At 37.7% G+C, this 24,600-nt stretch overlaps 2 protein-coding genes across 4 annotated transcripts in view; one reads left to right on the top strand and one right to left on the bottom strand.

The window, feature by feature from the left end:
• Nucleotides 1-21,954, top strand: part of Eif3j (eukaryotic translation initiation factor 3 subunit J) — a 28,659-nt gene extending 6,705 nt beyond the window's left edge. Inside the window, exons 3-8 of the mRNA XM_003475733.5 lie at nt 5,303-5,357; nt 5,852-5,943; nt 12,281-12,395; nt 15,137-15,298; nt 19,577-19,650; nt 20,303-21,954. Coding sequence (XP_003475781.1) covers nt 5,303-5,357; nt 5,852-5,943; nt 12,281-12,395; nt 15,137-15,298; nt 19,577-19,650; nt 20,303-20,434 — 630 coding nt within the window. The 3' untranslated portion in view covers nt 20,435-21,954. The remainder of the gene's footprint in view (nt 1-5,302; nt 5,358-5,851; nt 5,944-12,280; nt 12,396-15,136; nt 15,299-19,576; nt 19,651-20,302) is intronic.
• Spg11 (SPG11 vesicle trafficking associated, spatacsin) overlaps nt 21,848-24,600 on the bottom strand; it is a 90,094-nt gene continuing 87,341 nt past the window's right edge. For 2 of the 3 annotated variants that reach the window (XM_013158655.3, XM_063250123.1), the window contains 4 exons: nt 24,220-24,308; nt 23,893-24,048; nt 22,939-23,090; nt 21,848-22,430 (listed from right to left, as the gene is read on the bottom strand). In XM_013158655.3, coding sequence (XP_013014109.2) covers nt 22,250-22,430; nt 22,939-23,090; nt 23,893-24,048; nt 24,220-24,308 — 578 coding nt within the window. In that variant the 3' untranslated portion in view covers nt 21,848-22,249. Of the gene's footprint in view, nt 22,431-22,938; nt 23,091-23,756; nt 24,049-24,219; nt 24,309-24,600 lie in introns of all 3 variants that reach the window. The other variant, XR_010047993.1, reaches the window with a different exon arrangement.

Genomic DNA, 24,600 nt, shown 5'->3' with positions numbered 1-24,600 from the left:
CATTCACAACAGGTCCTTTCATTGTGTTTCATTGAGATTATGGGATGACTTTCCCTGGGCCTCAGTTTTTTTATCTGTAAAATGTGAATAATGCCACTTTACTGTCAGGGCTTTTGTGAGGATTAACCATGTACTACATATAAAACTGTTTGCATAGTACCTAGCACACACTGTTACTGCTGCTGTCACCATTATTCGGTTATAAATATGTGCGCCCTGAAAGCGTGTCCTGTCCAAAGTACTGCCTAAGAGCATATCACAGACCCAATCTTCCTGTGTTCTGGGAAGATTAAGCCAATAATAACAAAAAATGCTTTGTGTTACTAGCTTTTATTTTTAGCTGTTTGGTTTCCTTTGTAGTAGAGTGGTATAATAAAGCACTTAGCAAACTAATGAAATAATACAAACATTTGATCTCTGGTTTCTAACTCAAGTAATCTTAGTAATCCAAATAATGAGTAATTGGCTTGTTTTTGTCATTGTTGTTGTTTTGTGGTACCAGGAGCTATAGCCCCAACTGATTGGCTTGTTTTAATAAGTTTAAAATTCAACTGGGTTAAATTGTCAGGCATAAGTGCCTGGGTGGCAAGTATTAGGTCATGAGTTTGATCCCTGTTACAAAAAAAAAAAAAAAAAAAAAAATCAGATAAGGTGATTATGAAATTGTATGTTTTTTTTTTTTTTTTTGGTCTTTTTTCGTTTTTATCGGTACCAGGGATCGAACTCACGACTGCCTGCTTGCAAGGCAGGCGCTTATGCCGCTGAGCTAAATTCCCAGCCCTGAAATTGTATGTATTTTTATTACTTTTTTTTTTTTCTTTTTCTTTTTTGGTACCGAGGATCAAACTCATGACCTTGTACCTGCCAGGCAGGCACTTTATGCTGCTGAGCTAAATCCCCATCCCCCCATCCCTTAATACTTTTTAATTAATTAAGTATATTGATACATTTCTTGATATACATAAATGATCATATTCATCATAGGGAATTTGCACCGGTACATGATATATATTGATTTTTTTCCCCATTCCCTTACCCTCTAGAGCTTCAACTTCTTTTCCTTTCTTTATTTACAAAAACCTTTGTTTCCATTTTTCCTATTCTTTTTTTTTGGTCTTTTTTCATTTTGATCGGTATGAGGGATTGAACTCACGACCGCCTGCTTGCAAGGCAGGTGCTTATGCCGCTGAGCTAAACCCCCAGCTCCTTCTTTTCCTATTCTTTTCCCTTCTTTTCTCCCCCTCCCAGTTCCCCTTCCCTTTGGAACATTTTCTTCCTTTTTCACAATATTTGCTGAACAAATGTCTTCATTTACACTTTCAGTTTTTTACATCAGAGAAACTGCAATATTATACATGTGTGTTTGATTTATTCCTCTTATGAGTATGGTCTCAAGATGCATCCATTTACCTAGAAATGTCTCAAGAGTACTCTTCTTTATGGCTAAGTAGTATTTTATTGTATTAAAAAACACATTTTATCCATTTGGGCTGTTTCCAAGTTTAGCTCAACATTGTCGTAATTTGCATCTCTGGAATGAACAGTGGTGTTGAACATTTTTTCATATATTTGTTTGCTAAAAATGTGTGTGTGTATATATTGCTGTGGTATGATACTTTTAATTCGAGGGTCAAATGAGACCTGTAATCCTGATTTTTGAGGAATCACCACACCTGAGGTCCCACAATGGCTGCAAACCAGTCTATACTCACCAACAGTGGAAAAGGAGGGGCTGGGGATTTAGCTCAGCGGCATAAGCGCTTGCCTTACAAGCAGGCAGTCGTGAGTTCGATCCCCGGTACCGATAAAAAAAAGGAAAAAGACCAAAAAAAAAAAAAAAAAAAAAACAAACAGTGGAAAAGGAGTCTTTTTTCCCCACAGCTCCTCTAGCATTTGTTATTAGTTGACTTCTTGATGATAGCCATTCTTTCTGGGGGAAGAGATGGAATCTCAACATTGTTTTAATTTGCATTCTGGAATGAATAGTGATGTTGAACATTTTTTCATATATTTACTTGTCTCTACTTCATCTGAGAAGTGATTATTCATTTCCGGTGCCAACAAAAATCTATCTTTATATGCTCCCCCACTTTTGCAGACCTCATGGCAGCCTTAATCAGGATACGGTGTTGGCTATTTAATTTCTTTAGTTACTTAAAAACTATTGAGAATTAAAGGCTTAGTTTATACATAGACTAATGGAGGTTTATGAGCGCTTTCGCTATAAAGCCATAAGCTTGGTGTCATAGTGGCACATTAGTCAGGCTTTTCTTCTAATGTGTCAAGGCCTCTTAGCTTGGCATCTGTCATGCTATGACTCAGCTTCAAGTGGCATGTTGTAGTGTGCCTCATGCTTGCCGAGATGATGTCCAGGTCATCTGTAGATTAAAACCTTATTTAAATACAGGGTTGTGTCTATCCTTAGTAAAATGAAATCTTTTGAATTGTATGAAGCCTTTTAGAAAGTTGTATGTGATAATCAGTTTATATTTAAGGGACCAGGGATATAGCTCAGTGGTGCAATTTCTGCCTGGTAAGCATGAGATCCTGAGTTCAATTCCCAGTGCAGGCTGCCCGTCTCCCCCGCCCCAGTCAGTGTATATTTAGCTCAGCAGTTGAGTTAGGCATAGAGGCCTACCTCATTGTGTCCTGCCTAGGTTAGGGAAAGGATCCTTAAGGTTTAATCAGCTCTCTTGACTGAACACCGGGCTGAAGTATTATATATTTATTTCATTAACAGTTGTTGAGTTGTATGGAATATTGCTTGTAATAAATGAACCACTGGCAAAACAGAATATGGGATATATTTTACAGTTGGTAAAATCAGAAGTATAAAGTTCTTTCAATTTTTCATTTAAAACAACTCTGGTTTGGTTTTTTTTTTTTTTTTTTGACTTTTTGAGACAGGATCTCACTTGCAATTCAGGATTGCTTGAGCTCACTTTGTAATCCAGGCTGGTCTCGAGCACACAAGAATCCTCCTGCCTCAGCCTCCAAAGTGCTGGGATTATGGGCAGGAGCCACCATGCTCAGCTTCTGAATGACTTTTTAAGGCTTTTTGTTTTGGCCTGGTTGTCTTATATTTTAACTGCTAATGAAGAAGCTTTTTAAAATAGAATTAGATAAATTGATATAAAGGTTCATATGAAAAATAAGCATGCCGGAATGGTCAGGAAAACATTTAAGAAATCTGAAAATTTCCAAGGAGAGTTGTACATAGTTGTTCATAGAGTAATTGCATCCATCTATTCCAGAGGCAGAGACAAGAAGATCATAGATTTGAGGCTAGCCTGGGCATCTTTGTGAGACCCTTTCTCAAGATGAAAACATTAGGGTGTAACTCTGGTGAAGCATCCCCAGGACCAGGGGAGGGGAGAGGAGAAGCCTCTAATCAAAATACAGTGACACTCATACTTGGAGAGACAACGGGACAGTGGGGTGGGGTAGGAGCCTGGAAGTAGACCAAGTACACAGGAGAATTTAGTGTACAGTAAATCAAGAGGCAGGATTTTTTTATCTCTTTTTTATTTTTTAAAAAATGTAATACAAGGAGATATCAATAGAGAAGAGCTGAAATATACTTCTATGAAAAAAATAAAACAATTTTATAACAAAAAATAGAGGCTAACAAAAGTTAATATACTATGTATTATGAGTGAATACATCACTATTATGAGTGAACCAAAATGTATTCAGAGTACTTATCATAGGCAAAAAATATTCTTCTACAAAGGAGAAACAAAGGACAAAACTTTCACAAAGAGGAATTTTTAAAAAATGAATTATATTGTGCAACTGACTAACCATTTGGAAAGTATAGAATTAGCTGGGTGTGGCAACACAGTTTGTAATCCTAAATCCTAATACACACTGTGATGACACACACCTGTCACTGCAGCTGCTTGAGGCTGAGGTAGGAGGATCACAAATTTAAACCTGGCCTGGGCAGTTTAGCCACTTAGCTGTCTGAAAAATTAAAAAAAAAAAAAGCTATAGCTCATTGCAAAGTCCCTAGTTACTGCTGCAAACAAAACAACAACAAAAAGAGATCAATGCTTTTTATCATACATAGGAAGAAAACTCCAAATAAATTTAGATAGAGATCTAAATTGACAAAACTGTATATTCTGAAAGAAAATGTGGTGGGTGGGTTCATGTGAGATGTTCAAACTAGCAGGAATCTCAAGGTAATAAAGAAATGACTGATAAATGTGGTATAGTGTGTAGCATAAGACTTTGGGTAATATGGGGCATTTCATTAATAGAGGAATAAGGCATGTGTGCCCCTTCTCTTTGCTGATGCTCAGCATTGTACTTAACAGGTTTAGAATTTGTGACTAGATAGGAGAAAGCAGATATGGAAGCAGAACTGATAAAGTAGCTGTCTTGTTTGTAGCTGATACTGTGGTGCAGACTAAGTGTCCTTTGTCTGAAATTGTTGGTGCCAGAAGTATTTGTTTTTTTTCAGAATTTGGAATACCTGTATATTGAAATATCTTAAAAGATAGGACCTAAATTTATTTATTTATTACTTTTTCAACCTTTGTGTTTTAGAAAAATGCTGAATAATTAATGATAGTTTGAACAAAAGTGATGAATTCAGGAAGGTAGCAAGATACAGAATTAACATACAAAATACAATAGCTTTTCTATGCACTAATAATAAATTAGAGGATGTTTGTTTGTTCATTTGTTTTTTTGAGACAGAGTCTCGCTTTGTAGTGCAGGCTGGCCTTGAATTCACTTTGTGGCCCTGGTTGGCTTTGAACTCACGATGATCCTCCTGCTTTAGCATTCCGAGTGCTGGGATTACAAGCATGTGCCACCATACCTGGCTCAGAAGATTTAGTAAGGGAAGAAACTTCCCCCAAAACGCTATTTATAAAAACAATTTAGGAAAAAAAATTTAGGAAGTTATCACATAGTTATAAAAAAATCTAAATAGATATATATATATAAAATCACTTAGAGAGAAACTTTATTTAAAACATTCCTCAAAGGTATAAAAGTAGACTTAAACAAATGAAAAGATAGTTCTTAATTAGGGGGTTGAACAATATTAAAATGTCAATTCCATTAATTTATTAATTAGTACAATACTAAAATATAAAAAATATTAGGCTTATTTTTGTGGCGTTAGACAAAGTTGATAAGATCATAATGAAAAACAAACATGCAAGAATTTTTTTTTTTGCCAGGGATCGAACTCACAACCGCCTGCCTGTAAGGCAGGCACTTATGCTGCTGAGCTAAATCCCCAGCCCCCCATGCAAGAATTTTTAATGAAGGTTCTTTTCTTTAGGATAACTGGGATGATGATGATGATGAAAAAAAAGAGGAAGTAGAAGTAAAACCAGGTAAGCCACGAGTCTTCTGTTTTTGTTTTATGTATTGGTAGGCATTTGGTGCTTAAATTACAAAATGCTCACAAAGTTGAAAATGTTGGTGTTTTGAAACCGTTTTTCCCTTCTCGTTTTCTTCTCTTTTATCTGAATCTCTTCTCTAGATTAAATAGCTGCTGTTTTTCTGTTTGTGTGCTGGGGTTTTGATTGTTAGTAGGAGTGAGTAGAGAATGTGACATTATAGTTAAATGATCTCGGTCTTTTTTCAAGAAGGTGGGAGGTGGTTTGTGAAAATGTTTGGATCCTAGTATTCATATTAGAGAGAAAAAGTTAGAACCCTAGAGCTTTCCCATTCTTACTTTCTAGGACATTACTATATGAATATGAAAGTTGGGAAAGGTTTGGTCTCTTAGGATATTCAGTTATATCTATCTCATCCATAAACAGGCAAGTATTACGTATAATTGGAAAGTAGTATAATTGTGAATGAAATTTTTTTTTACTTCCAGAAGTAAAAATTTCAGAAAAGAAAAAAATAGCAGAGAAGATAAAAGAGAAAGAACGGCAACAGAAAAAAAGGCAAGAAGAAATTAAAAAGAGGGTAAGTACTATTTATTTTCTAAAATGTGAATATATACAGAAGTCTTACATCAGTCATGGTACAGTGAAGACTATAAATGGATACTATAAGATAGGGGAATCCCAAAACAGATTGTGATTATTACATAAATAAAACGCAGAAGCTTTATGTATTAGAATGTGTTTTAAGTTTTCACAAACATTCGGGAATATTCATGTTTGCACAGTGATTATAGCCAATGGTTTTTGTCATTAGCTGTAGTTCTTGGTAATCATGATTGTCTTGAATTTCCAGGGTACAAATGGAATGAAAAAGAAGTGTTCATTTTTTTCTTCCTCTCTCTATCTCTCCCTCCATCCCTTCCTCCACTCCTCCCTCCCTTCCTACCTTCCTTTGTTCCTTCCTTCCTTCCTTTCTTTTATAGTATCTTTTTAAGACAGTTTCATTGTGCAATTTAGGCTGGCCTTAATCTCACTTGCTTTTTTTTTTTTGTCTTTTTCCTTTTTATCGGTACTGGGCTTAATCTCACTTTATATCCAGGCTGGCCTCCAACTTGCAGCAATCCTCCTGCTTCAGCCTCCTGAGTGCTGGGATTACAGTCCTGTGCTACCACATCTGGTCATAGAAAACTATTTTTATCTTTACTTTTTATTATGGGAATTTTCAAACATAACAGTAGAGAAATTAGCATAATACAATACTGTATCACCTAAATTTAAGTTGCTAATATATTGCCAGACTTGTTTACCTATTACCTTGTAAAATATTAATAAAAAGCATATAATTTACCTTAATTTTAGCATGCATCTTTGAGAAAGTGTGGGGGTTTTTTTTGGTCTTTTTTCATTTTTACCGGTACCAGGGATCGAACTCATGACTGCCTGCTTGTAAGGCAGGCACTTATGCTGCTGAGCTAAATCTCTAGCCCCCGAGAAAGGGTGTTTTTCATATGATGGTAGTAACAAATCTAGTAATGAAAAATGATTTTCTTTACATGATCTTGTGTTGTTTCATACATTTTTGTAAGTTATCCCAAGATGCCTTTTAAGTGTGGTTTGTTCAAACAAGGACCATGTGTTGCATTTAGTTAATATATCATAAGTCTCTGAATAGTGAATGTATTCTTCCTGTCATCTCAGTTATGTACCATTCTGGGCTACCCTCCTACCTGTTGAAAAGAACAGGCTGGTTATCTTGTAGGCATTTCAAGCCTTTTTTTTTTTTGGATCTCACAGGGGCTGAGCATTTAGCTCAGCGGCCTAAGCACCTGCCTTGCAAGCAGGCAGTCGTGAGTTCGATCCCTGGTACTGATAAAAAGGAAAAAGACAAAAAAAAAAAAAAAAAAAAAAAGATAGGATCTCACTATGTAGTTTATGCTGACCTCAAACTCATATAGCCCAGGCTAGCCTTGAGCTTGTGACGATTCTCCTACTTCAGCTTCCCAAGTGCTGGGATTACAGATCTGTGCCAGAATGCCTGGCTAAAACCTACATTTATCTGATGGTTTCAACATTGGGCAGTAGGAATTCCATAAAGATGGTTCCTGGGTTCCTCCTTTTTATTTTTCTTTCCTTCTTTTTTTTGGCGGGGGTCAGGGGGACGCCCAGTAATGATTGAATCCCAGGCCTTTGACCCTGAGCTACATCCCTGGCTCACTCTTGCTATTTTTTTTTCATTGGAAGAGAGCAATTTGCTGGGGGTTAAGTTGCTCAGGTCAGGCTCAGACTCATGATCCTCCTATTTTAGCATCTTAGTGCTGGGATTATAGACATGAGTCCTTATACCGAACTTCTGTTTGCACTTTTTTGACAACATTAGTCTTTGAAGGCTTCTTTGTTTCTAGCATATACAGTGAGTATCAGGCTGACCTGGTAAGCTCTTCCTCAGTCTTGGGATCAGCTACTCATAGAGTTCTTTTGAGATGAAAATGGTATTTAGAAACAGTATAGTTACTATAAGTACTGCATGCGCGTGCGCGCGTGTGTATTCACTAGTTCATATCAATATTTACTTTACACTACTGTTTTCTCCTTTCCAAGTACTAACCAGGCCCAATCCTGCTTAGCTTCCGAGATCAGATGAGATTGGGCGTGTTCAGGGTGGTATGGCCGTAGACTACACTACTGTTTTCTAATAAATACGTAATTGTTGGCTTTTTTCAATTCTAATACTACTACTGTATAAAGCTACTAAATGAAGTTTAGAATGCCTTTGCAATAGGATATATCCTTTTTAGGCTGTGTAATTTACCAGCACAATTTTATTTTTTGGTACTGGGGATTGAACTCTCATGACCTTGAGCTTGTCAAGCAGGTGCTTGTGCTGCTGAGCAAAACCCTAGCTAGGGTTTAGTCCTAGATCCTAAAATCATTTGAATATTTTCCCCCTTTTGTGGGGGGGATTTCTGGGACTCAAACTCGACCTTGTGCTTGCCAGGCTGGTTCTTATACTGTGGCGCTATATCCCTGGCCCTTCCCTGTCATTTTTGACTTTTTTTTTTTAACATGGGATCTAATTCACGACCTCACGCTGGCTGGGCAGGTACTTACACCACTGAGCTAAATCCCCAGCTTTGTCTTGATTTTTATTTTATTTCTGTCTTTTTGAGATGGAGTTTCACTGCACAGTGCTGGCTGGCCTTCAAATCACTTTATAGCCCAGGCTGGCCTTGAACTTGCGTCAGCCTTCTGAGTGGTAGGATTACAGGTGTGCACCACCATGCCTGGCCTGTTTGGTATATATTTTAGAGAAATTTGTTTCTGGTTTGTTTTCAGTTTGAAGTCTTTTCCTTATGTATTTACTTTTGAATATAAGAAATGTTCAGAAATCAAAACTATAAAAACATCCATTACTCAGAAAGGTGTCATTTATATGAGAGCATATTCTCATACAAAAATATGTGAGGTGATGGATATACTGATTAGTTTGATTTAATGATTTCACAACATGTATACATATATAAAATATGTTGTACACTGTAGCTATATGTGGTTAGTCAGTTATAACTTAATAAAACTGGGGAGGGGTGTTTCAGACATCCATTCCTATATTTTACCTGCTTCCGGTAGTCTCCAATAAACTGATTTCATTAGTTTGTGGTTGATCCTCACTGCTTTATTTATTTATTTATTTATTTATTTATTTATTTGGTCTTTTTCGTTTTTATCGGTACCAGAGATCGAACTCACGACTGCCTGCTTGCAAGGCAGGCGCTTATGCCACTGAGCTAAATCCCCAGCCCCATCCTCACTGCTTTTGATAGCTGTATAATACTGTATTGCATAGGTGTTACCATAATTTACATACCAGTTCTCTATTGATGGTTAGCTGGATTTTTCATCAGTTCTTCCTTTGATTCATACTTCAGCAAATAACTGTATATAAATTGTCATTTGGTGGTAGTGTTGGGGATACAGTAGATGAATTCAAGACCTTCACCCCTGAGCTACATCCCTACTCCTTTTTACTGTTTTGAGACAAGGAGTTGCTGAATTTCCCAGGCTGGCATGGAAGTTGCAGTACTTCTGCCTCAGCTTGCCAGAGTGCTGCAATTACACATGTATGCTGCCACATATTGTCCTTTCTAATAGATATATCCATATTTGAAAGATAAATCCCCAAATATGGCATTGCTGAGTAAAGGGTAAATCGCATAAACAGTCTTGTGTTTTCAAATTGCCTTTTATTTAGGATTATACTAATGTGCATTTGCCAACAGTATAAGAGAGTGCCTCCTCTTTTGGTCCTCTTTGATTTGAAACATTTTAGGTACTTTTTAATAATTTTTAAAATTTTATTGGTACATTTTAAATATACATAATAACATTTGCCATAGGGAATTTGTACCTGGACCTGATATATCTTTTTTTTTTTTTTTGGTACCAGGGATTGAACTTGTGTCGTTGCGCTTGTCAGGCAGGCACTTAGGCCACTGAGCTTACCCTGACAATCTGACATATCTTTTTTCTTTTGTCTTTTTTGAGATGGGGTCTCGCTATGCAGTTCAGGCTGGCCTTGAGCTCACTTTATAGCCCAGGCTGGTCTCAAACTCGCAACGATCCTCCCACCTCAGCTTCCCGAGTGTTGACGTGAGCCACCATGCCTGGCTCAATGTGACATATTTTGATTCTTCTGTTTTTTCCTATTCCACTCCCCTTAACCCTGGTTTGTTTTCTTGAGACATGATTTTGCCATGTAACCTAGACTGACCTTGAACTATCAATTGTCCTGCTTCAGTTTAGAGTTTCGGAACTATAGGTGTGTACCACCATGCACTGTTTATTTTCAGTTTTGGTATAAGAAATATATAATGATGTACAGATTTACTAAGATAGTTAAATTTTTAAAAATTCCTTTTTGTTTCTATAAAGTGTTAAAGATGTAACTTGTCGTATTGACCTTTTTGTTTCATTTCCTCCTTGAGAAATGTGATGCATTTCAGAATAAATTTCTGAATCAAAATCTTCAAACTGCACAGCCATGAATAATGCTAACGAACATACTTGTCCTTTACTTTTGCTCTGGTATTGTCGTTTCTCCTTATGTACACAATTGTTGTAGAAATTATGTAACAGTGAGATACTAAAGTGATAACTATCATCTCAGAGGAATGAGATAGGGAAATAAGTGAAAACTTTTTCTTATTATTGTGTCTTTTGCATTTTTTACGTAATTACCCTTTTTTGACCGTGGTGCTGAGGATCAAACCCAAGGCTTCTTGAACATTAGGCAAACACTTTCATAAAGCTACATCCTAGTTTTATAACTACTTTCATAATTGTATAATATAATACATAAAAATATGGGAGAAACTTTTTCTGATGCTTTGAATAATGACATGTTTTATAACATGTTCATAATGGGGTTGTGATATGTCTTGACGGCTGGGGCAGCTCTGATTTGAATTCAGTCATCCTGCCTGCTTGACCATTGTTGGTACATGCATTTAATTTGTGGTGTAGCAGTTGTAAGTACATACCATATACACAAGCAGTGAGGTGCTTGTAAGATTTCCATGTTAAAATTTAGAGAATTATTGATAAACTATTTAATAAAATAAATTTGTTACACATTTTTAATTGGTATAAGTAGTGTTTTTATATTTGGACAGTAATAATTCAGATTCAAGCACCAAATTAGATTTTAATTAATTTCACTAGTGAAAAGACTAATAAAAGTGATAAGCTTGTGGAAACATGTTAATGTCTATATAGTATTATTGGATGAATGTGGCAGACTTTATTAGACTATTCTTTGTTGGACATTTAGGTTGTCTCTAAATTTTTCTGCAATTATACTTCTTTGTGTTTAAATCTGAGGTGTCTTAAGATAAATATCTAGAAGTAGAATTACTTGATTAAAGAATATAAATTTTTTTTCCATCCTGGGGCTTAAACTCAAGGTTTTAGTCATGCTACGTAAGTAATCTACTACTGAGCTATATTTCCATCTCTCATATGAAAGTTTTTAAAAACTTGATATATATTTCATTGCCACAGAAAGTTGTCCCCGATAGTCTTTGTGTAGTAGTATGCGAGATTCCTTTTTCTTTTGCCTATAAGCTTAGTTCCTTATTAAAAAAGTATATAGAACCAAGTATGATAGCACATGCCTTTAATCTCAGAGCTTGGGAGCTTGAAGCAGAAGAATTGCAAGCTCAAGGCCAGTCTAGATAACTTGGCAAGACCCTTTCTCAAAAAAAAAAAAAAAAAAGGGAGGGGCTGGGGATTTAGCTCAGCGGCATAAGCGCCTGCCTTGCAAGCAGGCAGTTGTGAGTTCGATCCCTGGTACCGATAAAAAGGAAAAAAAAGACCAAAAAAAAAAAAAAAAAAAAAAAAAAAACCAAACACACACACACACAAAGAGCTGGAATATAGCTCAGCGTTTAATGGTTAAATCCCCAGTACTAAAAATAAACAAAAGAACCCAACTCAATCTTGCTGGGTTTATATTTCATTTCTGTTGCATTATTAGGTATGTTAGCTTCTGTTATTGTGGACGGATTGTTTAATCCCTTTGCCTGTTTTTTTTATCTGTACAGTTAGGATAAGAATATAAAAAGTGTAAGCCAGGCCTTGTTTAATCCCTCTGCCTGTTTTTTTATCTGTACAGTTAGAATAAGAATATTTAAAGTATAAGCCAGGCCTTATGATACATTCCTATAAACTTGGGAGCATAAGGCAGGAGGATCATAGTTCTAGTTTCAGTTGGGCAACTTACAGAAACTGTCTGGAAAAAAAAGAGATTGGGGGTAGATAGGTATCTCAGTATGTCCCGGAGTTCAGTCTCCAGGACCAGAAATGTGCTGATTCCATCATAATCCCAGCCCTCTTCATACTTCTGTTCCATTTTATTTTAGTTAGAAGAACCTGAAGAACCTAAAGTGCTAACACCAGAAGAACAATTAGCAGATAAACTTCGGCTAAAGAAATTACAGGAAGAATCAGACCTTGAATTAGCAAAAGAAACTTTCGGTAAGCTGGAGGTGTACCAGGTGAAAGCTCTGGAAGTCTTAGTTGTGAAATTCAGAAAACATCTTTAAAGGAAACATGATACCATATCTAATTTAGATATCAGAAAGCTGTTGTAGTCTGTATTTACTTAAGGTAGAATGAGACACATGGTTTTGAATAATTGTTTGGCATATCAGAAGATTTTTAAAAGAAGTAGTCATTGGTTTCAAATAAGGAACACTGTTGCCTAGAATATATTTATTGGCTGGATGAAGTTGAGATGAAATCAAAGATTTGTAGCTTTGAAATTTAAATTCTGAGCCAACTGCAATGCTAACCTGTTGGCTTAAATCTAAGACTAGAAGAGTGGAATGCTGATGCAGGTCAGGCATCCATCCTTGGCTTCTTGTGATTAGGGTCATTTTGTGTGGTCTTTTCCAGCACTAAGGGCCCCGGGTCTTTTAAGGGCTAACATTATGCTGGCAACTGTGGTTTGCAGGTGAGATAAAAGCAGTGTTGTGTTCCAGGGGAAGAGTTCCAGGGCACAGAGTAGGATAAAAGACATGGCAGAGAGAAATAGTTAAAGCCTTTACTTCAACCAGATTTGCTGCTGTTACTTATTGGGTATTTTTCAGAAGATAGCATCAAATAATTAAATAACTTGGAAATTAAAATCTGCAACCAAGAACTGTCTAGCTCATTGATGGCAACTCAGAACCCACTTACTGCAAAATGCCAACTGCAGCTAAACTCTAATACTTTAGTTTAGAAAAAACAACTCATACACCAACAGAGAAAGCTGTTTGTGTGCATTGTGGCACATGTGCCATAGGTTCACCGCTGTTGGTGCAGCTATTCTGACCTTCATGCCACCCTTCTGTAAAGTGCATTAAGAGGCTGACTTAGTCATCATTCACTTTCCTTAGGGAAGTAAGGACTTGCCAGTGACAGTGGATGCTTGTTGTTTGGCAGGTCCTAAAAGTACTCATCTAATTAAAGAGCAGGATGGTGAAAGCTGCCAGTATGCCTATCAAAGAGGTGAATTTATGTGACATGCATAAAGTCTAGTACAGAACAACAGTATTCACATAGTCATTGGTTATAGGAACATTGTTTTTGTGGCCTTTGGCACCTTTTGAATGCTATGGGTGATTTACAATGTAACATTTATTTATTTTTTTAAAGAGAAGAAAACCCCAAATAAAAACACAACAGCAACAGAAAACCCTCCAAAACAATAGTGATACAGGATTCAAGATAAGATGATAGGAATTTAACAATGGTGATTATATTGAATTTTTTTTTTTTTTTTTTTTTTTTAGGGATTCTGTCACTCAGTTTTGTTTTTTTTTTTTTTTTAAATCAGTACCGGGGATGGAATTCAGGACTGCGTGCTTGCAAGGCAGGCGCTTATGCCACTGGGCTAAATCCCCAGCCCATCACTCATTTTTCTATTTTCTGTATTTTACAGGTTTGTGGTGTTTGTACCTTTTTATATTGTTTTTAAAATTAAAATTTTTATTTTAAAGAGAATAAAACTGAGCAAAATAAAACAGAATAAAGCCAATCAAAACAAACTAGTGTGACATAGGACTTCAAAACAATAGGAAATCAACAATAGTTACCATAATGCCCCTGTCTTCAAAATAGCTGCAGATACCTTCAAACATAGTAAAAATCAAACAAAACAGAACAGAACCAATAAAAACAACAATGAATGCAATAAAGGACCTCACACAAGATAAGAGTAAATCCAGAATATATGTATGTAAATCCGTAATGTATCTTGTTATCTTTGAAATAGCTGCCCATGTCATTGGATATTATAAAATCAAACAGAACAATAAAACCTAACCCTAATATTGTTATTTTAAAGAAAAAAATGTAGTTAATACATTGCCTGTTGTTACCTGTAAGTTAGTTACTTAGAGTACAAGATATTTACATAACTGAGCAAACAGTTTTAGCACAGTTTTTCAGTGAACTAAGAGAAGTTAGGAGTAAAACTGTCTTAACTTACACACACACACACACGTTTTTATTTTATTTTTTTGGTACTGGGAATCAAACTCACAACCTCACACTTGCCAGGCAAATGTTGTGCTGCTGGGCTATATCCCTGGGCCTTCACACATATATTTGTAATATGACATTTATAATGAATGAAATACCCTAAGAGTTTTATTTACAAAGGAAGTTTGTTACATTGAAATAGATATAACACTAAAATGGCAAATTTTTGACATAGAACTGTTTATCTGTTTATCTGTTATATGGTGCTGGGCATTAAATTACTGCCTCATGCAGGCTAGGCAAACACTGTACCACTGAACTGTCCTCCCAGCCCATTCATGCTTTTAATGAATATATTCAGTAGGATCCAGTGTCAAGTATACTATGTATTTTGAAAGTAATATGACTGAACAATAGGAGATGGAGTATCTGTAGTAACTGTCATGTGATAGGAAAGTATGTGTAGTCTCTGCTGATAAGTCATTTTGCTGTGCTGTTGCAATTTGTTACCTGTTGTTGCCTACTACCTATAATAAAAGTGAAGGAAATAGTAAATCACAGATTAGAAAAAAATCAAGATGTTTTTTCTCAAATTCATAGATACCCTAAATTCTGTGCAAGGAGTCCAGTAGCCAGGTTAAAAGTCTTGTTTTGGAATGAAGTGATAGTGTTATTTACATAGTTAATTGGTTTGTAAACCTTCAAAAAAAACACTTTCTAATATTTTCAGTGTTTCTTCTCTTCTGCAGGTGTTAATAACACAGTTTATGGAATAGATGCTATGAATCCATCTTCAAGAGATGATTTCACAGAGTTTGGAAAGTTACTAAAAGATAAAATTACACAATATGAAAAGTCACTATATTATGCGAGTTTTTTGGAAGCTTTAGTTCGAGATGTGTGTATTTCATGTAAGTAATTCTTTTTATTTGTTTGTTTATTGGTCCCGGGGATTGAACTCACGACCGTGCGCTTCCAAGGCAGGCGCTTATGCTGCTGAGCTAAATCCCCGGCCATGTAAGTAATTCTTATCTCTGGCCCCTGTGTCTAATTTAGTAAGTACAAGAGGATAGGAGATTTATTTGGTTACAGACTCAGGATTTGTGTAATTACCTGGGAATGTTTGGTATGTGCAGTTAGTATGAGTATTGGGTTTTTTGAGGAGAGTAGGACAGGCTACTTTCTTGTTTTAATAGTGGCTTTCCAGATGGATTTTCAGGGTTGTATGCAAGATAGCTGATGAAATATCAGCCTATTCCTTTTTTTTTTTATTGGTACTAGGGATCGAACTCACGACCATGCGCTTGCAAGGCAGGCGCTTATGTTGCTTAGCTAAATCCCCAGCCCCTAGCCTATTCTTTTTATCTGATAATCTCTTGAAAGAGGCTAGAAAGAATCTTTGGGGGAAGTGGTCTCTCGACTTGCAGGATTGTAGAGATGGGTGAGACTTTATATATTTTATGAATGAGAAAGCTCAAGGCAAGGGTACAGGTTGCTTGATAGAGCTGACATTCTCTGGGAGCTAGAGAATGGTGGTGCTGTGTCCTATAGAGTCACACATTTCTGGGTAGGGTATGTGGGCATGACTGGGTTGAATGGTGTAGTGTTAATGTGGAAAGGACTAGTTTTTTTTTTTTTTTTTTTTAATTTTAAAGGGAAAAAAATCAAGAAGCAAACAGAAAACAACAAAAGCAAAATGACGACAACAAAAATCAGTGGCAATATAGGATTTCAAAACAAGATGATATGAATTTAACAGTGGTTGTTATATTGCTTATTATTATCCTCAAAGTAATTGCTCAGGCTACCAGATACAAGCATGCAAGACTGATCAAACAATGTAATTTCCCTTTGAGCAATTTCTTGCCCTTTTGCTATATCTGTTATAACTTTTGGATCTTATTTACTCTTTCAGGTTTTTACACTAGTGAGACAGTATGGTGTTTACACATGCAAGTCTGATTTATTTCACTTATGTGATTATGGTTTCTAGTTGCATCCATTTGCCTATAAAAGCTTTGAGTTTATTGTTTTTGTGGCTGAGTAGTATTTTAGTATACAAATACCACATCCTTTTTTATCCATTCCTCAGTTGATGGGCATTTGGGTTGTTTCCAAGATTTAGCTATTATAGGAAAGGACTAATTTTTCCAGTATATATACTATTTTTAAGATTGATGAAAAAAGAACCCAGTATAGTTAGTTAAAATTGGGTTTTCTAGCGGATGGTACATGCCTATAATCCAAGCACTGAAGAGGCTAAAACAGTAGGATCACCACCAGCTGGAGGCCAGTCAAGGCTTTGTAGTGAGTTCAAGGCCAACCTGAACTACATAGTGAGACCCTTAAAAGGGAGGAGGGTGTTCTTTGAAATAATCACCAAGATGGAGTTCTAAATTTGGTCAGTGATATGCCCAAGTGTTATTTTATTCTAGGTGTACCATCTTTGTTTTTGGAAGTGCTTTCTACACCACAGAACACTGTCTGGTGAATAAAACTATCTTGGTTCTTTCTAATTTCAAGGATGGGAGAACATGTACACTAAACAGGCCTGTCACTGATAGTACACTGATAGCAGCTCCTGTGCTAGAGAATAGATTCCTGAATATAGGGGGTTTTACCTGCAGGTTTAAGAACTGTTAGGGAGGAGGTAGGGAGGATTGTTCTCCTAAGCAGAAAGCGGTCACACAGGCCTGTAATTCCAGCACTGAGGGAGGCTGAGGCAGGAAGGTCACAAAAAAGTGTTGCCAGGGCAACTTAGCAAGACCCTGTCTCAGAATGAACAAAGAAAGGGGCAGGGATGTAGTAGATTGCCCCAGCTTTAATCTCCAGTACTGGAAAAAAAATGATCACTGGGACCAGCACACCTGTAACCTCAGCCTTGGAGAGCTTGAGAGGCAGAAGGATTGTGAGCTTGAGCTTGAGCTTGTACAGTCATTCTGTACTGAGACCCTATCTCCAAAAAAAAAAAAGTCATTCCATGTTCATTTAGCTACTCCTGACCGCATTTAGGGTACAGGTATGGTACAGGAAGGGAGCATTGTGAGCCATAAACAGTTTTTCTGTGGTTGAGCTATTTTATGCTGGTAACATTATACAGGGTGTGATACAAAAATAAGCGAATGTGAGCTAGGTGTGGTAGTGCACATTTGTAGTCCCAGCACTTGAGAGGCTGAAGCAGGATTGCAGCAAGTTCGAGGCCAGTTTGGGCTACATAGTGAGTTCAAGGTCAATCTGAACTACACAGACTCTCTCCAAAAACAAACCAAACCAAAATTTCATCTTCAAACACACTTAGCAATCATCTTTTTTTTTTTTTTTTTTTTTTTTTTCCTAAATCTGTCTTATTTTAAGGAGGGAAATAATTCACAACAACCGGGGCAACAATGGTACATACATTGCCCATTGCTGTCCCCATATATCAGTCACCCAGAGCATAAGACATCTACATTCAATTGTCTGAACAGTATCAGTATAAACCTTTCTCTTCAGTGAACTCAGAGAAATTAATAGTATGTGTGTGTATATATATATATATATATATATATATATATGCATACATTCATACATACATAGTTTTGTACAGCTTCTCATACTAGTGAGACAATATGATGTTTACACATGCATGTCTGATTTTACTTGAGTACGTCTTGGTGGTGTCCAAGTCCAGTCTGTCCTTCTTTATGGCTGAATAGTACTCCATTGTATAGAAGGACATCTTTTTTATCCATTCCTCAGTTGATGGGCATTTAGGTTGTTTCCAAGATCTAGGCATTACAAATTGTGCTGCTATGAACACTGATGCACATATATTGCTGTGGTATAATGTTTTTAATTCTTCGGGGAAGATACCAAGAAGAATAGCTGGGTCAAATGGAACCACCAGTCCTACTTTTTTGAGGACTCTCTACACTGATTTCCAGATTATCCATCATTGCTAGTTATTTTGACTTTGGAAAAGAGCCAGAAGTAACACAGTGCCAGATCTGGTAAACAAGGTGGTAAGCACACTGTAATGTGTTTACAGGCCTGTTTTTCCATTGGATGGTAGTTGGGAGCAGCATTCCTTGTATTTTTATCACACCTTATGAAAACATCAAGGATGACTTCCAGAACTGTTTGCAAAAGTGGCAAGAAGAATGTGTCTTTGAGAACATTTTTTTTTTTGGGGTGCTAGGAATTGAACTCATGACCTTGCACTTGCCAGGCAGGTGCTTAAGCCACTAAGCTAAATCCCCAGCCCCTACAATGTGTCTTTTATTGTACTTTTAAAAAAAATTTTAAAAACTTTTGGGTGGGTGGGGTTGAGACAGTTTCACTATATCTTTCACTGTAACATAGATCTATTTTTTTTTAGAGACAGAGTTTTGCCATGCATTTCGTTTGGTTTTCTGGGGTTTTTTTTTTTGGTACTGGGGATTGAACTCATGACCTTGCGCCTGATAGGCAAGTGCTGTGCTGCTGAATTATATCCCCGGCCCTGCCTGACTGGCCTTGATCTCACTATGGAGTCCAGGCTGGCCTTGAACTTGTGGTGATCTTCCTGCCTCAGTCTCCCAAGTGCTGGGACTACAGGTATACTCCACCATACCTGGCTATTTTAATTTTTTGTAGTGCTTGCCTTATGTATGCAAAGCAAGAACCCTACCACTGAGCCACATCCACAGCCCTATATATATATATTTTTTTTTTTTTTTTTTGTACTGTTTTTTTTTTAATCGGTACCAGGGATTGACTCATGACTGCCCGCTTGCAAGGCAGGTGCTTATGCCACTGAGCTAAATCCCCAGCCCTAGCCCTATATTTTTTGATCAGCTTTGTGTAAGGTTTTTTTTTCTGAATTTACCATTTTAAGTACTGAGAGTTCTGATTTGAACTTGTCAGAAGGATTCCTTGTCACCTTAATATTTACAACGAGAAATTCAGTCATTTCAAAATTGAAGTTTTTGTTTGAGGCAAGGTCTTGCTGTGTAGTTCAGGTTGGTGTTGAACTAAGGCTGGCCTCAAACTTGTGGCAGTTTTCCAGCCTCAGCTTCCCCAGTGCTTGGAGTACAGGTATGTGCCACCACACTCAACTTCAGAATTACAATTTAATGATGCATAGTTAGGATCCTTGACACTTTTGAAAGGATGCCTGCTTTAACTTCTCAAAATGCTTAACTGTTGGTTTCGGGAATGTCTCTTTTTAGTGGAAATTGATGACTTGAAAAAGATTACCAATTCATTGACTGTGCTTTGCAGTGAAAAACAGAAGCAAGAAAAGGTAAGAGCAAACTGTATATGGAAATGATTATTGGTAAGGATTAGTTATGGGTAGAATATTCTCAATAGATGAAGGAGGATCTATTTAAAAGTCAAGCAAGTCAGCCAGGTGTGGTGCTGTACACCTGTAATTACATCACTCTGGCATGCTCAGCCCGGAGGATCGAAAGACTGAGTCCAACTTAATGGTGTAGCCAAGACCAGGTGTCAAAATAGAAAAATACAGGGGCTGGAGATTTAGCTCAGCGGCATAAGCGCCTGCCTTGCAAGCAGGCAGTCGTGAGTTCGATCCCCAGTACCGATAAAAAGGAAAAAGATTAAAAAAAAAAAAAATAGAAAAATACAAAAAGGGCCTGGGTGTAGTCCCTAGTGCTACAAAGACAGACAGACATACAAAACCAAGCAGTTCACTAATGTTGCTGAAGTTGGACTAGTAGTGCAGGTACCATTACCCTCCTTTTTGTTTATGGGCATTTTGTGGTGCTCTTTTCTGAGTTAACAGAAATTGCTGTAGCTTAGGCTTGAGCTGTTCCTTAAAGAATTGGCATTTTTCTGGGACCAGATGGCTTGGCATCTGCATGAGGATTGCTATATTAGAGAAAATAGCAGTAGCACATAAAGTCTCATGAATGAACTCTCTGTCTTATCCTTAGCAAAGCAAAGCCAAAAAGAAGAAAAAAGGTGTGGTTCCTGGAGGGGGACTGAAGGCCACGATGAAAGACGATCTGGCAGATTATGGTGGTTACGATGGAGGATATGTACAAGACTATGAAGACTTTATGTGACATTTTATCTTCTGGTGTCTTCTTTCTGTTGCCCACAATCCCTTCAACATGTAGCACAATTTCGTTTCCTTTCAGTTCTGCCAAATGCTACAATCATAAGTGCAGTATCTTTTGTGCTGGTTATTTAACCCCTTGACACTTAGGTGCTAATGTGCAAATGAGGGAACTTGGATCTTGCTGCCAAGGGGTTAAAATTTGGAACCTCAACTGCTACTAAATCATAGTTGAAAAACAGATCTAATAATGTCATTGTTGCTATCTGATTCCATAGCAGCATTCACCAGATTGGAAACAAAGGTTGCAACATGACAAAAAATTATGTAGTATTTACCAGCACCATTCAGTAATACAGCCTTAACCATACCTCCTTGAACTACTTCATAATTTGTTAAGAAAAGCAGTTTGTAGTAAGGGCGTGTGATGTGCACCTAGTATTAAAATTGCTTTGTCTTAAAATCGAGCGTGAGGATATTGAAAATCCATTGTGAAGAAGACTGCTTATCTCAGAATGAAGATATTTAAAAATTAAATGACCAAACCCTCCAACTTTGAAGCTGAAGAAGGGTAAACCTCTCCATTATTGCAGTACAAGTTGTGGAATCTGTTGAGTGCATAGACTATCTAGTTTTTAATTTATTAGACTATTTCTTCTGATGGCGTGCTTCAAGATGGGGAAGGGAAACTACCTGATTCAAGTGTCTGAGAAATAAATCTCTTGTTCTTTTAGGCTGCAGTGGAACAAACTTTAACAGGGTTTTGGCATTTCCTTTTCTTTATAAAACATGCTCAGCAAACTGCACCAGTTAACTACAGTTTGGTAAATTGTTACGTTCCCAATTATGACATCTGCGATGTTTTATAAAGTAACTAATTTAATAAAATTACTATTGTGAGGACTTAAATTTTGTGTTACAGCCCAAGAGCTATTTTTGGAGAGTACAGAATGCAGCTCTTGGGACTAGTTGCTTATATACATACTAAAGCTTAATCAGTGCTTGGTGTAGTTACAGCTTTAAAACAATGATTTGCCAGGTCATTAGGTTGCCATAGAGCAACAAAGCTATAAGGCTATCTTCTTATTTATTTGGGAAATTATTTTGTTTAGATACTAAAGTCTAATTAAATATAAGAACTATTTATTTGGAGATTAGAAGCCTACAACTCAGGTTATGGGTACAAGCATAAACTGGGATCTTTATCTTATCCTAAGTGATTTAATAAGATTTGTGAGTTTGTCTTTTTTTGGTCCCAGTTGCCACAGCTAGAACAAAAAGTATTTTTAAGTGTGAAACAGGACCATTAAATGACTTGGTGAATTAATAGAAGGTCTGACTACACAGCAATAATTATAGCAAATACTGTTTTAAGGCCGACAAGGGCTAAGATTTCCTTAGCAGTAATAATGACATACACTGAATTTAAAATCTATTTTATTATAGAAAGATCAGTTTCTAACAAATGAAAATGTATCACCTGTTCCTTAACTGTGTAAATAATATTAAATTTCTTTGAAACTGGAATCTGCAGGCACAGGTATCCTTTAATCATTGCATTACCTCCCAATGCAGCAATCATTCTGAGGAAGCTTTTAACAACAGCATCCGTGTAAAATGGTGTAGATGAGCAGTCACTTCCAAATAGGAATTTCCTGCTGAAAATTCTCCTTCAATATCCACTACCCACAAAGGACCGAGATGGTATATTTTTGGGCTTTCCCAACTCAGACCATAAGCTGCCCAGTGCATTCTACTCTCGATAATGGACATCTGTCAGAACCTCCTGTCATTACAAGGCCACAGGCATCTCTGAAGTAATCTAACCTGCAAGCATGTCCTTTAGACAGCAACCTGTTTGAGGGTCCTTTAGAAGCACATTTACAATTTCGTAAAATTTGTGTTCATATGCCAACTTGTAATACAAGTAGATATCTTCACAGTACGAGAGTAACTTCTTCAGGTTTTCTGTGACCATGTCAGTAGGCTGATGTTGTTTATATCTAGACAAATGAAAAAAGCACAGGGTAAATACTGTGTCTTTAGTGGGGACTGCTATCTCACACTGCTGCCTGTAGAGGAGAGGGTGTGGTCGTCTGGGAGATTATTTTCATTAAGAATAAGTATGTCAGTGCTCACGTTAAATGAGCACTGGGTTAGGTTCATAGGCACCTCCCACATGAAGTGTAAGGCAGCATAAGCAAGCTTCTTACTCATTTGCTTGCATAAGTCTGCCTGCGATCCCTGTTCTAGAGACTTCATGGCTATGCCATTTTAAGCAGAAGAGTAAGCTAAGGGTATGTCATACTTAGCTATAAATTTCTCATTCCCATCTCACCTCAGAGTTAAGGAGAAAAGTTCAGTCAACCATGTCCCCCAGCGCACAACCAGACAGGGTCTATGTTGCCTAGGTTGGTCTTGCCTCAGGTGAGCGCCACTGCAATTTCCCAAGTAGCTAGGACTGTGTAGGTGTGGGCCACTGTGCCCAGCACAGTCTACTTTTAAACTTACTTTTTTGAAATCTCTTCAAATACACTGGGTCTTAATAATCTTTGCTGCTTAAATTCTTCCAAGTAATTAAAGTCTCCTTTAAGAATCACTTGTTGGTACAGAATTTCAGCCCAATCTGGAACAAAGTCATAGGCCTCAGCTACAATAGATGCCTTTAAGGGATAGAAGTGAAAGGCGAACACAATTTAGAGCCCATTTGATGCACAAGACATAGTCTAGAAAATAACCACACACATGTAATGAATGAGATCACAATCAACTCTTAAGACTGTCAGACTTGGTGAAAAGTATGGTATTAGTTTGGCACTGTCCCTCCTGTAAACCCTGAACACCTACCATCACTGTTTCACAATGGATTAATAAAACAGCAAGAAGTGCCCCAACTGTCCAAGGAACAGTTAAGGGCTGAATCTCTAGTGACACTCCCACTCTAAGGACTAGAACCCCTCCTGGCAGTCCCCTCTCAGTGCTAACACAGGTGCATGCTTCATGCACATATGGGCTGAGATTCTTGCAGGACCATTGGCAGGGATGGGACTGAATTTAACTGTCTCAAGGCCAAAGAGCCCTACCTCTGCTGCTTTAATAGGATGGGGAAGAGATGGTAGTGCTTTGTACTGTCCAAGATACCCAAAAAACATGCTATGATAAATAGAGCAAACTCTCCTGCCCACCCCACCTTACAGTCTTGCTATATAGTTCAGACTGGCCTTGAATTCCCTATGTAGCCCAGGCTGGCCTCAGACTTGAGGTGATCTTGGTTCTGCCTTCCAAGTGCTGGAATTACAACTATGTACCACCACACCCAGCTAAATCACCTCTTCATGGTTGTATTGAACAGTTAAGTCAGGACATTAATGCTGGTCCTGTCCCTCGGTAACTCAGCCTTGGTTTCATTAGTGTTGCAGCAAGAGAGATGCTGTAGTGCTGGCTAGAGTTCTGTTTCTTGTTCACCTGGTAAAACCGAGGCAGGGCCGTAATACAGTCCATCAGCTTATGGCGGGCTAAGTTGATGACCATTGTATTGTGGCCAGTGTTCAGAAAGTGGATCTGTAGTGTTATCAACTTGGTGAGCCGGTGACAGTGCAGGGCCTGTCGCACACAGGAGTCCTAAGGAACAAAGATGGAGAGAGACAGAAAAATGTGAGCCAACAATTATACTTATCCCTTCTCCGCTGCTTGGCCCGTGACACTACCTTCCCTTAGAGGAACTCGGACAAAAGAACTCTTACTGCAGATATCAAGGCCAGGATGAATCCACATCATTCATCCTGTTGTTACCTTGGCGTAACTCTCGGCTGCATCCAGCATCAGGGTCAGGGCCTTCAACAGCAGCTGCTTCAGCTGCTGCCCATCCTTAAGGTTGTCCTCTGCAGGGAACAAAGGAGACTGTTGAGTGGATTCGACTCCCAGGTGGGCTCTCCTCTCAGCCATGGTAGGATAGGAGAAAGACACCCTGGCCATATTCACAAGGAGGTAGAGGTGTCTCAGGTAAAAGACTGTGGGGTCTGAAACATGCACAATCTTACTATAACTTCACCCTGGAACAGGTCTTGGTGTCTCTCTAGTTCTCTGCTCTGAGCACCAAGGAAGGCTTCCATAGCATCAGTATGCAATTGTTCCAGATGGACAACACCGTCATGCACAGGACCAGGTCCCAAG

The sequence above is a fragment of the Cavia porcellus genome, unplaced genomic scaffold, assembly GCF_034190915.1.
Source record: "Cavia porcellus strain 051 isolate PalLab524CR breed Dunkin Hartley unplaced genomic scaffold, mCavPor4.1 scaffold_6, whole genome shotgun sequence".
Taxonomy (NCBI): Eukaryota; Metazoa; Chordata; class Mammalia; order Rodentia; family Caviidae; genus Cavia; species Cavia porcellus.
Note: the sequence above shows the minus strand (reverse complement) of the source record. Positions and strands in the feature narration are given on the sequence as shown.